The sequence below is a fragment of the Aulonocara sp. 'chitande type north' Nkhata Bay genome, linkage group LG12 (genome assembly GCF_057382095.1).
Source record: "Aulonocara sp. 'chitande type north' Nkhata Bay isolate Kocher_YH1m ecotype deep benthic linkage group LG12, A_spYH_male_GT1.1, whole genome shotgun sequence".
Taxonomy (NCBI): Eukaryota; Metazoa; Chordata; class Actinopteri; order Cichliformes; family Cichlidae; genus Aulonocara; species Aulonocara sp. 'chitande type north' Nkhata Bay.
Window position 1 is genome coordinate 29205866 of NC_141355.1, and position 15935 is coordinate 29221800.

General features: G+C 41.1%; 1 protein-coding gene across 4 annotated transcripts in view; it reads left to right on the forward strand.

Annotated features, from left to right (window-relative positions):
• nsd3 (nuclear receptor binding SET domain protein 3) overlaps positions 1 to 15935 on the forward strand; it is a 28526-nt gene that overhangs the window by 616 nt on the left and 11975 nt on the right. The window contains exons 2-15 of one of the 4 annotated variants that reach the window (XM_086314921.1): positions 1925 to 2784; positions 5618 to 5866; positions 5975 to 6137; positions 6237 to 6391; positions 7374 to 8003; positions 8078 to 8243; positions 8355 to 8455; positions 8892 to 8937; positions 9052 to 9182; positions 9928 to 10053; positions 10177 to 10303; positions 10396 to 10596; positions 12751 to 12930; positions 13586 to 13732. In XM_086314921.1, the coding sequence (XP_086171047.1) occupies positions 1969 to 2784; positions 5618 to 5866; positions 5975 to 6137; positions 6237 to 6391; positions 7374 to 8003; positions 8078 to 8243; positions 8355 to 8455; positions 8892 to 8937; positions 9052 to 9182; positions 9928 to 10053; positions 10177 to 10303; positions 10396 to 10596; positions 12751 to 12930; positions 13586 to 13732 (3238 nt within the window). In that variant the 5' untranslated portion in view covers positions 1925 to 1968. The remainder of the gene's footprint in view (positions 1 to 1924; positions 2785 to 5617; positions 5867 to 5974; positions 6138 to 6236; positions 6392 to 7373; positions 8004 to 8077; positions 8244 to 8354; positions 8456 to 8891; positions 8938 to 9051; positions 9183 to 9927; positions 10054 to 10176; positions 10304 to 10395; positions 10597 to 12750; positions 12931 to 13585; positions 13733 to 15935) is intronic. The other 3 variants (XM_086314923.1, XM_086314922.1, XM_086314925.1) reach the window with 3 other exon arrangements.

A 15935-nucleotide genomic window follows, 5' to 3' on the forward strand; every position in this document is an offset into this window, starting at 1 on the left:
GTATTGACATTTTTTTGTGTATTTTCCTGCATCTTTCGACTCGCTATCAAAATCCGTGCTGCTGCTGGTGCTACTGCTCAGTGTTGGCCGCCTCTGCATGTTGCATCTCCTCGTTTTCAGTCGTAGCCAGCTTGCTTTCGGGCACATTTTCCCCCCACAAACCGTCAGTGATGGAGGTATAATCACGGCAGACAATTTGATTTAAAGGGGTACCAGGCAGCCATATTGGCAGCGTTAGCGTTAGCCTACCCAACATTAGCTTTCTCCCCCCTCCTCCCCTTCCACCTCCTTTCATCTTGTTTCATGTGCGCTTAGATGGATTAGAAAACATTAATAAATGGAAATGTGTCCCCGAGTGTGTCAGAAAGACATACAGCCACATCCCCGTCGTGTGCTTCGCCTTTTAACCGTTTAAACGACTCCTGTATTTCCATTTCGATGCCTTTGGTGCCAGGTAGCTTCAAGCTAACATCGCAGGAAGCTGTAAGATCAGTCATTGAAACCTTGTTATGCCCATGCATGCACCCGTCTTTTTTGTTATGTTTGATTAAAATAACACATCTATAGCCAGCTATTGATCTCTGCCACACTATATATGCACCCAAGTTATACTACAAGTCCTTATAGGAGACTAGTGACCGCTGGATGACATCTTTTGGATGTTTACATCACCGTTGTTCACCCTTCGCAAAGCTGCTAACAAGTTAAACCGCAACAAGAGGAGCAGATTACCCACTCAACACTTTAAACCTAATTAATTATATCAGCTCTGGTGGTTAAAAGTGTTCAGTGCATGAGGTCAAACCCACCTCTGGTAGCTGCTCTTTTGTTTTGTGCAAGCAGGCCACCATGTGTTTGTGTTGATGAAAATAAACACATAAAAATCACCTAAAGCTTGTGAACAGGAGCTTGCACGACCTCTCAGTATACACTACGAAGATGACCCGAGTTTGTGATGATAATATGGGGATTTATGGGGTCTGCAATTCAGACCACCCTGTGAGTTTATCACAGTAATCATTATAATGAGTATTCTGCAGATCTCCTCAGTGCATCTGTTTAAAAAAAAAAATCCCACATAATTCAAACTGCTGCTCTAAAACTCAGATTTGAGGAGTAGGAGCCTGGTGAAACTGCCACTGAAGTGATAATTAAAGTTGTGTAGTTAATGGTCAGCTAACCCTGAGTTTGTAAGGGAGGAGAGGTGTGTGCTTCTACAAGTTTCACACTATATTATTAGCAGAAATTTCTAGATATTTTAACCAGAAAACAGCTGATACATGGCAAACCAATTCGGTGGATGGCTGACTTCTTTCCAGAACTTATGACAGTCCCGTGTGTTTATCTGCAGTGAGAAAGATTTACCAAAGCCCAGATCAGTGGTCATAAACAAAAAATAAACTCTGTTATTCTGATGTTTTTCTAGCTATTTTATTCGTATAATAATAAACAGTCCTTGTGTTTACTGTGGGAGCCAAAAAACCCGATGATGTAACTCTGTCTTTGCTCTTAGTTTCTCTTCATTTACAGCTGCAGTTTGATACGTTTCAGACACCAAATCTGCTTGGTTCCATTTAGAGAAAGGATTATTGTTTGGGTTTAAATATGCCTTTTTCATTGAAAATGAGGCTTAAAAAACGGTAACCGTGGGTTCAGATGTGACACCAAGTGTCAGTGTGTGACAATTTGGGATTCCAGAGTGAAGCTTTAATTTGCAAACAAGTTTGCTTAATACACTGCTAGAAAGTTAAATAAAAAAGGCCAACCCAGAAACACAGATGTGTGCAGTGTTAATCTGTTGCTCTGTGTTAAATAATCTGTTAATAATTCCTGAAGGATAGAAGCTAAGGTCTTGGTGACTATTGGCTGTGTGCTTGTTGAGCTTTCCTGCGGTTCATTCAGTTGTGTGTACCTCTGTCGGCAGGTCCAGTCAAAGAAAAAGACAGTTAAGGATGCAGGAGCCCAACAATGGATTTCTCCTTCTCTTTCATGCAAGGGATCATGGGAAATACAATTCAGCAACCCCCTCAGCTCATTGACTCCGCCAACATCAGACAGGAAGGCACCTGCGACACCGGCAGTGACCCGGGTGAGGATGGTGGTCCCTCCTACGATGCAGCCCTGGATGCAGAGTTTCCGTACCCGCCATCGGCTTCGGAGGACATGCCGCAGGTCCCCAATGGCTACCCGCCGGGTTTGGGCATATACGAACCGCAGGCTAAATTCTCCATGTACTCGCAGTTCCCCAACGGCTCTGCTAATGGCTATGGGGCCATACGGAGCTACGGGGACCACGGCCTCGTGTCGGTGGAGGGGACCGTCCTGAGAGGTCCCGGTCTCCAGGAAAGACCTCTGTCTCCCGTTTCACCCCCACTGTCCACACATCACCCACACCTCCACCACCACCATCATCATCATCCCCATCACCACCACCATTCGCTCCACATCCACTCAAATCCACCTCACATACAAACCCACTCACACCCGCAGAGTCCTCCACCGCCACCCCTGCCCACCCAGCATCACCTACACCAGACACCTCACATCATGACTCACAACCTGCCCCCTCCTCCCCCGTTACACCTGCCTTCGTCCAGTCCTCCCCCCTCACTTGTGGACAACACCCCTTCGTCTCAGCCCACGCACGCCCCATCCAGTGCTTCTGGTGGGGTCCTGAAGAAAACCAGCTCTCCGGAGATCAAGCTGAAGATCATAAAGACGTATCAGAACGGCAAAGAGCTGTTCGAGTCTGCGCTGTGCGGAGACCTGCTGCAAGAACTGCAGGTAACTGCCAACAGCCTTTTAGGCAACATTTCTTTTTACCTTTTTGTTTATTCTTCCAAAGATGCTTTTTAGTGCAGAAGATTAGGTGGAAATGTGGAAATCTGCACAGGTGCGCACAGTGTTGTTTTCTTTTTTTATTATTATTTCATATAATGAAAAAGATGCATGATCTGACTGCTATCTCCTTTTCAAAATTGCTTCAAACATTTTTTTTTTTCATGTGGTAGAACAGAGCTGAAGAACCTCTGATTCTCCAGAGTTTAATGTATTTTTAAAAAATTGCATTAATAATTACAAAATGTATAATGTTTAAGCTAATTTTTCTGCAAACTAGACTTTATAGTTAGCCATTCCTATGAGAACTAAAACTTTGAGGTACAAAATCAGCCCGGGTGTTCTCGACTAAGATCAAGAGCCAAGCCTATGAGCAACAAAATCAAGAGACGATAGTGCAGCTGGAATTACACTTACCATCTGAATTGATTAAGTGTAGAAGGAATGGGCCATCAATGACAACACGTGGGTTATTGATGAGTTTAAAAACTCTCCAGAAGCTTAAAGGCTGCACATTATCAGGATCAGCCCCTTTAATTTAATCAAAGTTTGGATAGCAAGATAACAAGAGCTGTTCAAATGGAGGTCATGGGGTGAAAGTGCATTTTCTAGTCTTTATATAATATATGCATACATACTATCGTCATTTAGCTCTGGTCAGCTACTGCCAGAGGATTTAATAAAATTTACCAGATTTGAACGATTCTGGTTGAGGTTGCGGCCAATCTGCTGTACTGTCTCTCTGAAAAAGACAAGGACTAATGTTTTATATTTATATAAAGTTAAGAAAAACTTCTTACTTGATGTTAGAGCTGAAATGATTAGCAACGTAATCAATTAGAGGATCAAAACGAAAACGATTAGAGATCCCGTTCACAGCTAATGTTGAATACCAGATGACTGTGATGACTTTCTTTCTTTCTTTCTTTCTTTCTTTCTTTCTTTCTTTCTTTCTTTCTTTCTTTCTTTCTTTCTTTCTTTCTTTCTTTCTAGGAAGAGTAAAGATCACGTAAAAAGCACAAGTTTAATTATTTAGGGAACTTAAGGATAAATATTAAACTAATGCTGGTTTCAGCCTGTCAAAGAACAGAATTAACTGGTTGTTGCTCCTTTTGTTTTAAAAATCTTTAAATTGTTTTTTCTCACAGGAATAAAAAAAAAATGCAGATAAAGAAACTTTATCAAAATATAACAAGCATCTGAAGTTTTCACATTGTTCTATTATCAGGTTTTTATTAACATTTGCTCGTGTTTGGCAGTCCTCTTTAACATGAGCACATGTTTCTTCACAAATCTTTATGGCTGTACTAACAAACTCGCTCTGTGTGTGTGTTTATTTTAAAACCTTGCTTTTAACTTTGTATGTTTTTATTAATGTGCGTATTAGTAAACCTAAAGGGTTTGCTGGTAAAGGTTTGTGCATGAGAAGAAAGCACACACTGACTTTAATCTGAACCGCTGCGTCCCGTGTCTGTTATTCCTTTGGTTTATAAATAATTAAATCCGAGAAAGACGTGTGAAACATAGTTCAGAGGTGCTGCAAACTAATTTGCTTCAGAACTTCAGTCTGGGGACATCAATAAATGATTATTTTAATTATTGCATAAACTAATTGTGTGTCTTCTACTATAACAGTTAATAGTTAACTAAAGCTAAACTAAAACTGGGTGTGGAAAAGCAGTTTTAGTTAAGTTATATAAAGCTTAAAAACTAGGCCTCAGAAAAACAGAACCAAGTTTAACAACTTGTCTACTTGGAAATCATACGCAGGAAATGTCCTTGGTATTAGTCTTTGTCAGTTTGGTGCGTCATTTGAACATGCCCTCCCCTATTGTAACAGTTAAAAAGATGGAAATTATGAAAAACTGAAGTGAAACAGGCAAACTCATTTTGGATAGTACCGAATTGAAAACAAATGCTCAAAACCAAACAGAAAGAAAAAGCAAGCCGAAAACTTAAAAAACTGTAACAATGATGCCTCATGTACTTTTTTAGACAGCCGCCCAACACGTAAGCTCGGCCAGTCCACATACAGCGTGGAACTTTACATTACATTTTGGCTTTCCTGCACCTTATGCTTCTGCTCAGTAAAGGAAAAACTTGCATAAACACAATTATTTTCCCATTTTAAAGACATTGTGTTCTTTAAAAATGCTTTTTTCCTCCCTTTTTCCATGTTGTCATGGACATTGTCAGACATTGATGTCAGTGTGTGTTGACAAATACTTGTAAGCCAAAAGCTCACACTTAGACTGGTCTAAATGCTCTATTTTGTAAATTAATTTTTAACTCTTGACTCCGTATGATCTCGAAAGGAGTGGATATCATTATCAGGAAGTGTGAAGGTCGCTTTTGCTTATGAGAGGCAGCCAATCAGAAGGAAGTTCACTTACAGAGAGCCCAAATGACAGATGATAAATAAACTGAGTATACCCAGGCTCAGTACTAGATAAATGAGGATTATTTTAACCATAAAGCTACTCTGCTGCAGTCCAAGAATAAAATTATGCGGATGGAAATGAACATAAAATGTCCTGTTTAAATCCCAAGACATCTTGGCAAAATAACTGTGCGTATTAATTGGAAATCTTATCAGTCCATTTATTTTTTAATGGAATTATTACTGTGCACATCTTAGTTTACTTTTAATTATTCTTCAAAATCCCTAAAGCAGCGGACATCTGAGGAAATTCTGAGTTGTTTCTTTTATAAAAACACAACAAAATGAACTGCCGTCTCATCGCAGCTGACTTCTTTCTGTTTATTTCCCCGTCTTCAGAAAGAGTCTCAGAAGAACGAGGCCGCTCAGGCGCAGCGCAGACATGAGAGGAAGAAGGAGAAGAGGAAAAAGAGTGCAAGACTGCTGCTGCAAGCTCAGGAACAGAGCCTGGACACGAGCCAAACACAGCCAGGTACCACAGGCCAGACAGAGGACACCCACGTCCAGCCGCCGCCAAAAGAAGCACCGCCGGTGCAGACAGAGAAGCCTCCGAAGACCGTTATTAAAACCGAACCAAAGACGCCGAAGGCAAGAGCTCATGTTCACTCACCAAAGCATTTTGAAGTCGTCGCAGATCAGCTGCTGTGGTTTGTAGTAAACATTTTGAAAACATAACAGTGACTTGTTCATGTTTAGGTTCCTAAGGTCCATCATCCATCAGTGATCCAGGAGACAGGCTTCTGTAAGGAGTTTGTAATAGGAGATCTGGTGTGGTCCAAGGTGGGTACCTACCCCTGGTGGCCCTGCATGGTGTCCTCAGACCCACAGATGAAGGTCCACACTCGCATCAACACCAGAGGTAAAATCCCTTAAACGTCTTTGTTGTTCAAGTTTAAGTGTGTAAATGTGTAAACACAGAAGTGCCGCAACTTGTTTTCTTTCCTCTGCTGCCGTGCAGGTCACAGGGAATATCACGTCCAGTTCTTTGGCAGTGTCGCAGAGCGAGCGTGGATCCACGAGAAGAGGATAGTCATGTACCAGGGGAAGCAACAGTTTGACGAGCTTCAGTCAGAGACACTTCGCAAAACCACAAACCCTGTAGAGAGACACAAAGTATGCACAGATGGGAGATTTATTTTTAAGACTTAAAGAAAACAAACTGTTTAAACAGAATTTTTGTTGTTTTCAGCTTTTAAAAAGATTGTTTCAAAAATCTTTAACCAGAATTAACCATATAGTGGACCTGCTATGCTTTTCCTTATTTTCAGCCACTGTAACAATGGTGGATGCTCATATTAAAGATATTAAAAAAAATTTTCAAGTAATGAGGTCATTGTATGTGCAAGTAATCCCTTTCGAGTTAAAAGCTCAGGCTTTAGACCTCTGCAGCGGCACACATTTAAAAATGTTTGATTTTGTTGAGTGGGTGAAAATTGGGATACTTAGTTTGAAAGAATAATGAGCAAGTCTAATTTGTTTTTAAAGATTTTTCCCTTTTCTTAATGAAGGCATATTCTGAGCTGTCCTCTTCACATAACATCATCATCAGACATCCCATCCTCACTGGGATTATAAGACAGCTTTATGTAACATCAGTGTTTATAGTGGGGATTTCTCAGTGCCACTTTTTCATCTCCCATGCTGATGGTTAGTAATCTGATGCTGTCTTTTTCCCCTCTTACACAGCTAAGCCAATAATAAATTTACATGGAGACACGTCTGAGCTCGAGATATCAGTTTAATCCAATCAGATATTCTTAAATCTCAGTTACTTGTCACATCTGTCTTCATGGCATGCTGTTAACTGAGGTTGTACCATGTAGTTTTGGCTAATGGAGCATCTGATTATATTTTCCCCAATGTGTTACCCACTATCTTTGACCAATATCGAATCAATACCAATTATTGGATCCGCACACCTCTTCTTTTGTTTTTAGTCATGTATGTAGTATGTGGAACACTTTTTTTTTTTTAAATTATTATTATTATTATTGTTCTAAAAACTCCCTGAAAAGCCTTCAGTTAATCCAAAATCATGAATGCCAGGGTTAGTACATGTTTATAAGTTCATGAGTTTTCTTTTTTTTCTCATCAGCTAATGAAGCCTATCCCTCAGCGGGAACGTTCTCAGTGGGAGGTGGGTGTTGGTCACGCCGAGGATGCTTTTCTGATGACGAGACAGGAGCGAATTGACAACTACACCTTCATCTATGTGGACCCAGACCCTACTGAAGCCCCACCCAGCAAGAAACCCAACATCAGACCTGAGAAACGAAGCCGGCGCTCAAGCAGCTCTATCAGTAAGAAGGAGGACCGAGATGTAAAGTCACCAGATAGAGAGCAGCCTCCGCGACGGCAGCTTCCACGGAGACAGTGTAGTGTTTCAAACACAGATGACAACGCAAACTCCCAGGCCTCAAGTGAAGATAAGAACCAGAGGGGGGACCAACGTAAGACCAGCTCACCGAAACAGAATGCCGGCTGTGATGCACGAGCACAGCAGGACTCTCCGCCTCCGGTCAAAACGTGGAAAACGGCAGCTGCCAGGAAGCTGCTGCCTCTTTCTATCACAATGAAGAGGCTGAATGTGGAGATCACAAAATGTGACTGGCCTCTTATCCAGAAAAAAGCAGCTGCCTCCCCAAAGAAGGACAAAGAAGAAGAGAAGAAAGAGAGGGTGGAGAGAGAAGGCAGGCAGCCCGACCTGGGATACTGCTCACCTGAGGTTGGTCTAACTGACAGAAGAAGATGTACACAGCAGAAACATCCTGTAAGCTAATATTCAAATGTTGATTTCAGCAGGACAGCAGAGCTAAACCTGAGCCCAGTCCAGAGGAGGAGGAAGATGGGGATGAAGGAGAGGACGAGGGAGAGGAGAGGAGAGATTCCCCAGCGAGTCGGAGGAGTGAAGAGGGAGGATTGCAGCAGACCTCATCTCCGGGATCACACCACAGCAGTCCGCAAGGTTGGCGAAACACAGACATGCAGAGTGTTTCTGTTGCATTTCTCAATTTTATGGATTAAATTGACAAAGTCAGAAAGAGATGCAGCTTAGTGTTTTGTTTTGTTTTTTTAGGTTCTCAAGAGAGGAAGCTTCAGCGGCGGTGTGTCAGAAGCAGGTCTGAGTCAGAGAGAGGCAACGATCTCGTCCCTAAGAAGAAAACCAAAAAAGAGCAGGTATTAGTCCTCCACAGGGAATCAGTATGCCATACCTTTCTCTCCCTGTCTTTTTTTATAGATTTTTATAGAATATAAAAATATAATAAAGTAAAAATTGAAATATGAGCCTAGCACTTCTGTTCACGTAACAGCTTTAGCAGTTTGAAAGCTTATCAGATGCTAAAATGCTGCTAAAAGGATTTTGTAATATGATAGAGCTTTGGGCAGCTGTATTTTTCCTACACCGCAGGAGTTGGCAGGAGAACTGTGAAATTGTGTATCTGTCTTCCAAAATAATCCAGGTATGCACGTGTTGAGCTATATTCAGATTTGTTTTGCAAACTTTCCTGAATTTTTGTGCAGGAATAGTTTCATTAAATTGAATGAGACAGCTTAGAATCCAAACTAAGAAGACCTGAGATAACCTGAACCTGCACTTTTAATCTCCTTGCAGGCTGAGATGGCTCCAGAGACCACGCTGAGGACAGGTTCACAGAAAGGTGAGCGATCATTCATTCACACACGCTGTAAATCATTTGTCATGGAAGCTCTTTGTACTTGTAGAAAGACAAAATCTGTCTCTTCTTCCCCCCCCCCCCCATGTGATCGTGTAGGAGCTAGTGAGATCTCAGATGCGTGCAAGCCACTGAAGAAGCGAAGCAGAGCATCAACAGATGTCGAAATGGCTTCATCTCAGTACAGAGACACGTCTGATTCAGACTCCAGAGGCCTCAACGACCCGCAGGTAGCCTTGAATGACATGACCGAGGGCTTTTTTTCTGCACACAAAATATTTGTCTCCATTAGTCCAGAGGCTAAATATCCATACATTATTGCCATGCATGCAGAGATGTTTACTGTTCATAGTGCAAAATTCGATCTCAGTCATGTTTTCATTATCTCTGATTCATTTTGCTCTTATTGCATTAATTTATTTTTATTCCTGTAAGCAATAGGCCTGTTTAGATCCCAACATTGCACCCTTTAAAACCAGAAATGAGCACTTCTTAAGCTTTTACCTTCTTAAGGATGATCATTTTTTTTATTATTTACATGTTTTTATAATATTCTTTGGCTTCTCTGCTGCTGAAGAAAAGAAGACACTTGAAGCAGTTGATACTCTTTTTGTCATTCCTGTCATATATGTATTGTTATGATGATGGTCCACGTACAAGTAATTCCTGCAAACTCAAGCTCAGACTTGGGGCTGCTCATTTGCCAGTTTTTTCCTACTCTTTGATTTATATGTAGAGAGTGGATATTCCTAATTTGGTCATCTCAGGTGCGCAGCTCTGACTGTGAGCGCAGAAGCTTCTGTTTGCGAGGTACAGCCAATCAGGAAAAAGTAGGGTAAAGGGAGAGGAACTTAAACAGCTTGGTTCGATGAGGATACAATTCACAAAGGTCCAGTGTAAGATAAGAAAAAATGTCTGCACACCCGACGCATTGGTTAAACACTCTGGTTTACATTCAGTGCATCTCTGCTTCAGGGCTTATTTGGGAAGAGTCTTGATAGTCCAGCAGCAGCAGATGCAGATGCTTCAGATACTCAGTCTGTGGACTCTGGCCTGTCCCGTCAGGACAGCAGCACCAGCAAGAGGGACACTGTGTGCCAGGTCAGCGTTGCTCATGATTCGCCTCAGTTCTGCTCTTTCTTCTAAACATTTACAGGCATTGGTTGTGTGGTATATTTGTGTGGTATATTTTTAAACTGCCTCACTCTCTGTGTTTTTGTGTAGATCTGCGAGGTGTACGGCGATGGTTTGATGGTATGTGAAGGTGACTGCAACAAGCAGTTTCACATGGAGTGTCTCGGTTTGTCGTCCCCACCTGAAGGAAGATTTAGCTGCACAGAATGTAGAACAGGTGAGTGAATTCAAACACAACTACATATCTACCATCATATTTGCAGTGTTTGGCGCTTTTCTACAGCACGTTCTCTGACATTCCTTTTCTAGGGAACCATCCTTGTTTTAGCTGTAAAACAGTGGGCATGGAGGTGACGCGCTGCTCTGTGTCTGGATGTGGTTGTTACTATCACGAGGACTGTGTCCGTAAACTCCCGGGAACCACCAGCAGCCCAGGTGGAGGTTTCAGCTGCCCTCAGCACAGTTGTTCAACCTGCTGTCTGGAGAGAGACCCACAACGAGCCAGTAAAGGTAGAACAGCTTCCCTTTTTTGTCTGTGGCCTTTAGTAATTTCGTGGTTGAGTCTGTAGGGGTGTGAGCTGGTGATAGATAGAAAAAGGGTCATTAAAATGGAGTTTAGACTCCTTAGGTGATGATACTGACTGACTAATAGAACAAAGCTCACATTGAAATCAAGCTTGTGATTCTTTGTTGAAATATGTAAGAGTTAAATGCATTAGAAGTAAATAGGAGTGTCTTCTTCAGAGAAAACAGACTGTGGGAGAACTTGTGCCAGATTTAATGAAGAATACTTGGTGACAGCCTTGGCACAAACATCCTCTTCATGTCAAAGTTAAATTGTTCTGTTTGGTGAGAAGTACCTGGAGACTGTCGAGCACTGGAGAAAGTAAACTGGCTTGCTCCTGGAAAGGTCTTTAGGCGATCGTACATTATCCTGCAGGAAATATCTGCAAATGAGAAAAGATGCGCTTCGATGCAGAGGTGCTAAAAGTGATATCGACAACTATGATTTATACCAGGGGTGCGTGGTTCATTTTCCCAAGGGGCCACATGAGAAACTGGAACTGTAGTGGAAGACTGTAATAATAAGTGGAACTCAATTCTGCTCCATTTTAATTTTATCTCTTTATAAGTGTGTTGTTGCAGCCCTCCACAACAATCCCAGTATGTCAGGGAAACCCTTAGGAAAATGAACTGATTTATACCTTTGCCATCAGACATGAAAGTCATCCAAGTGGGAAGAGAGGAAAGGCTGGAAAGGAAAAAAAAACACGCCTAACACCTACCGGACACTGCTCTGGTTTTGCATGAAATTACTTTGAAAAGGACTGAAAGAATCATTTTCAGTGAATTATATTTTGTATACAAATGGGGAAAAAACTTTATGATTCAAAGAAAAATCAAATAACACTGATTTCTTTTCACATACCTAAGATCATTATGAGTGTAAATGGATGCAGGTGAGGACCTGTGCAACTTTGATAGGAGTCAAATCGTTTTAGGTTGTTACTTTACTGGATTTTTCTCAAGTCATGTTTCTCTGGTTCTTTAATCCACTTTTAATATCTATATATTTTTTCATGTGAAAATGTTAATGAGAGCAGTTGTACCAAAAAGATACATTTGCAAATAGCTGAAGCTTTTGTTTAAAATAAATAAATACAAATCAATAGTGCTTAGGCACAGCAGGCCATCAGTCTCTATAATACAGTGGAGAAAACTTTTTATGAAGAACTTATTTTAAATCCAGTCCCAGCAGGAGAAACTCGTGTTGTTTTGTTCAGTATATGTCTACACAGCCCAAAGCAGTGACTCTCAATCTTTTTGACTTGTGATCTCTTGTGTTTTTGTAACACTTTGTTCTATTTTAGATGTTGAAAAGTCACATTTCCCCTCTGAGCTTCTCAGATGGCTTCTTTCAAAAAATAGTTTAGGTTCAAAAATTAGCCTTACCATTTTGTCTAGCTTAGTTTTTTTTTCCTTTTAAACCTGAGTAAATACTGCGCAAATCTCCAGGTTTTCTTGTCAGATTGTCAGATTCTGTTTTGTTGTTTAAGTACTGTGAAGATAGATTTCAATAACTTGGAGCTGAAGTCTCTGTAGTCGGTTGTCTTTTTCCTTTTGCTTTCCTTTAATTACAGCTGGAGCCCATTAAAGGAATATGACCTATTTGTTTTTAATAGAATCTCAGCAGTAAAAAGAAGTGAGCAGAGCTGTGTTGTTAGGCTGAGTGATTAATTGGATTCCAATTATACTTCCATTTTTGTTTTTTAATGATCACGAAAAGAAGGTAATCTGCATAAAACAGAACAGTTGCCGCTTCCTGCATCTCGGATCTACAAGGACACCTCATCCTGTCTACTTCCAGCAGTGTCTTCACGTGACTCCAGTGCATGTCTTCAGGATGGCTTGAGGGCCTCTGTTTGCACCCTGGTCATAAAGACCCAGACCATGTGCACCTCTTTTTGTCTTTTACTTTTTTTTTTTATGTATTTATTTTTTAGCAGCCCTAGAGTACAGTTGAATACTCCAGAATGATTACCTCCTACCTAATCATTTTTCCTTGACCTTCTTGGAGAACGTCACAAGGCCAAAGACATAAAGGCAAATTTATACCACGATTGTGGTAAAATCTGCTCTCTCTCTCATCTGTTTCCCCTCCAGGTCGTCTGATTCGTTGTATCCGCTGTCCGTTGGCCTATCACACCAGCGACAGCTGCGTGGCGGCAGGCAGTGTCATCCTTACTCACCACATCATGATCTGCAGCAACCACGGCAGCGCCAAGAAGAACGGCCTCCTCACCTCCCCCGTCAACGTGGGATGGTGCTTCCTGTGTGCCCGAGGTAAGCTTTCCCCACCCTACACACCGACAAACCCCCGAGCCAAAGGAGTGACGTTCCCCCTCGCCCCATGCTGCAGACACAAGCAGTTCTTAATTACCGTACACCAGACGATTTGAATCTTGTGGCGAAATCCAAGATCGATTCTTCTTGCCTGCATCATCTCATATTGTCATCTTTTTTTTGTTTGTTTGTTTTTTATACACTTTTAACCTCTTTTTGACGCAGTAACATCTCATTTAGGTATCTTTAATATTACATGTTTCATGTTTGGCTTTGTTGTTCATGGATAGCAGTGCTGTGTCTGTTTTCCATCATGATACTAATACTATGAACGAGTCGGGCTGTTACACTGCACTCCACTTAAAAGAACCACGTCTGTCCTGAGTGCCGATGAAAGAAAACATCCTTTTTTCTTTGTGACTTTTAGCTCGTTTAAGCCTCACATTTAACTTCAAGTTGAGTGCACTGTCTGGCCTCTTTCTGTTGAGACCAACTTTGTTTTACTTTTGTTTTTTGTGCGTGTTACAACTGTGTATGAGTATGTGTGTTTGTGTGGCTGTGCACGCGTGTTTGTTCTTTCTCTTTTTGTAAACTTTGGGTAATTTTCGAGTTTGACTGCGGCTCACCCCCGTCTCTTCCTGTGTGTCTTGTGTAGGGCTGTTAGTGCAAGACCTTACTGACACCATATTAAGTTCATATGCCTATAAGTCCCACTACCTTCTGACTGAGTCAAATCGTGCTGAGTTGAAATTACCTATGATTCCCTCTCCTTCGTCAGCTACCAAAAAGAATGTTGGGAAAGGTAACTGAACAGTTTTTCTCTTTCTCCTTTGTCCCACTGGTCTGTGTTTGTGTTGTGCCTGCTCCCATTCTGACCCCCTTCCCTCCCTTTTTGTACACATCTTTCATTTCAAAGCCTTGAGGTGCAAAGTTAATTAACTGACTACACATGCAGTTAATTTTAACGCAGAGTGACGCAGAGTAACTTCAGCCAAGTTCCCTAACACATTAACAAAACAACAGTGGGCCTCATGCAAGAATTAAGTCTTGTGCTCTCATCCCAAGCCTCTCATTGAAGGGTTGCATATGAGAAGCCAGAGTCACAAAAGTAAAATTATTGTAAAATTGGTCTTTCAAAGATATTACATTTAGAAAGGCACAAGTGTACATCAATTCTGTTTAGCTGTGTACTGCTGACTCATTGTCACACAATAACAGCGCAGTAGATTAGGCAGAAATTGTGCTCTTGTATATAATAAAAGGACAAAAAAGGCGATTCTTTAACTGATGAAGCTGGAGTGAGGAATTACCGACTCGCTGGAGTTTGGTGTGCAATTATATAGATTGAATTTATTCATTTATGCAAAATGTGTAATATTTAAGGCAATCAATCCGTGGCTATTGTCACTGTACTATACAACTAGGCCTCATGGCTGCGTATTCATATTAAAGATATGAAAAAGATACATTTGTGCTTGTTCATTAATCAACAAAATTAAAAGAGATGGCGACATAATTGAAATAACACATCTCATCTGCCTAAGTATGTTATTACGATAGACTCTATAAAAGATGGACGTAGCTTCTGGGTCTGAAAAGTAAAGCCAAACATGTCTTCTGTGGTAATGGTCATTGCAAAGACACTTCTGGTTGTATCAAAGTAAACGCGTTCATGACTTTACTGGCTCATTGACTTCTTTGGGGTCATATTGAATAAAACATGAATGTTGTTTTGTAAATTATGATTATTCTCAGAGTCAAAAAGAAGTGTTTTCCAGAATAAATGAAACCTTGCAGACTTTCCAAGACCGACTCTAAGGTGTCAGGATGTTTTCTTTTTGATGCTAAAGATACTTCTTTATAGCTTTATGACTTTGGTTGAATATTTGGGCATCTATGATGTGAGTTTGGCTGAGCAGACCGTTCCCTGACACCCTGGTACTATTTGAATGATAAGAACCTAAACATTGAAATGCCTTTAAACCTTTGTGCAGTACTCTACATGTATAAAAGGGAATAATTTGGCATGAAGTTAGAGGCGACAAATTCTCTCTGCAAAGTTACGATGGGAAGCAATGAAGAGGAACCAGTGTCACAAACACGGATACTGTTCAGCAGGATGAGAGGTATTTGGTTATTCGTCTTTTAAGTCAATTACAGAATAAAACCGCGGTCCCCAACCTTTTTTGCGTCACGGACCGGTTTATGCCCGATAATATTTTCACGGACCGGCCTTTAAGGTGTCGCAGATAAATACAACAAAATAAAACTAGTACCGGTACCGAAAAAAAGAAGATTTATTCATAACACACATGAAAAGACCGAGGAAAACCGAGTTAACAATAAAAATGATAACAAAATAATGCTGAAAACCGATAAAAACCCTGAAAACCATATATTTCACACCTGAGCCTCAACTCTCGCGGCCCGGTACCAAACGACTCACGGACCGGTACGAGTCCAGGGCCCGGGGGGTGGGGATGGTCAGTGCAAAGCTAAAAGTCAGACTAATGTGGAAAAATCTCTTTTTAATACAACTAATCTGAACAGCTCATGAATTTTGTTCACTCATCCTGTTGAACGTGAAAAGTTCTTATTTATCATAGATCTGCTTTGTTTGTATGAGTGGTTCTTGCATGAGGCCCATCGTAAAATTGGTTGCGCATCAGCAACCAATCTACAAACTTCTTTGCTAAAATAGTCGGTTATAAAGAAAATAAATCAGTTTATCTGCTGGTAAAATAAAATTGGTCCTTAGACCTGCAGCATGGATGTATGAAGTCCCAATGCTCTGGGTTGGTTCAGGTTCTCTCTGTGGTTTGTGGAGCTTCTCGCTGCTGGAGGCGCATTGCTTCTCTGCTTCAGCACTCTGGGCTTGGTTTTGATTTGAAAGACCTCGTCCGGCGTCACCTCTTTTATGGCAACTGCAACTAAGTTTGTTTTTGACTGAAAATTTCAAACAGTATGACATTTTGGCTCCCCTCATGTCTTTGAGCTTTGACCTG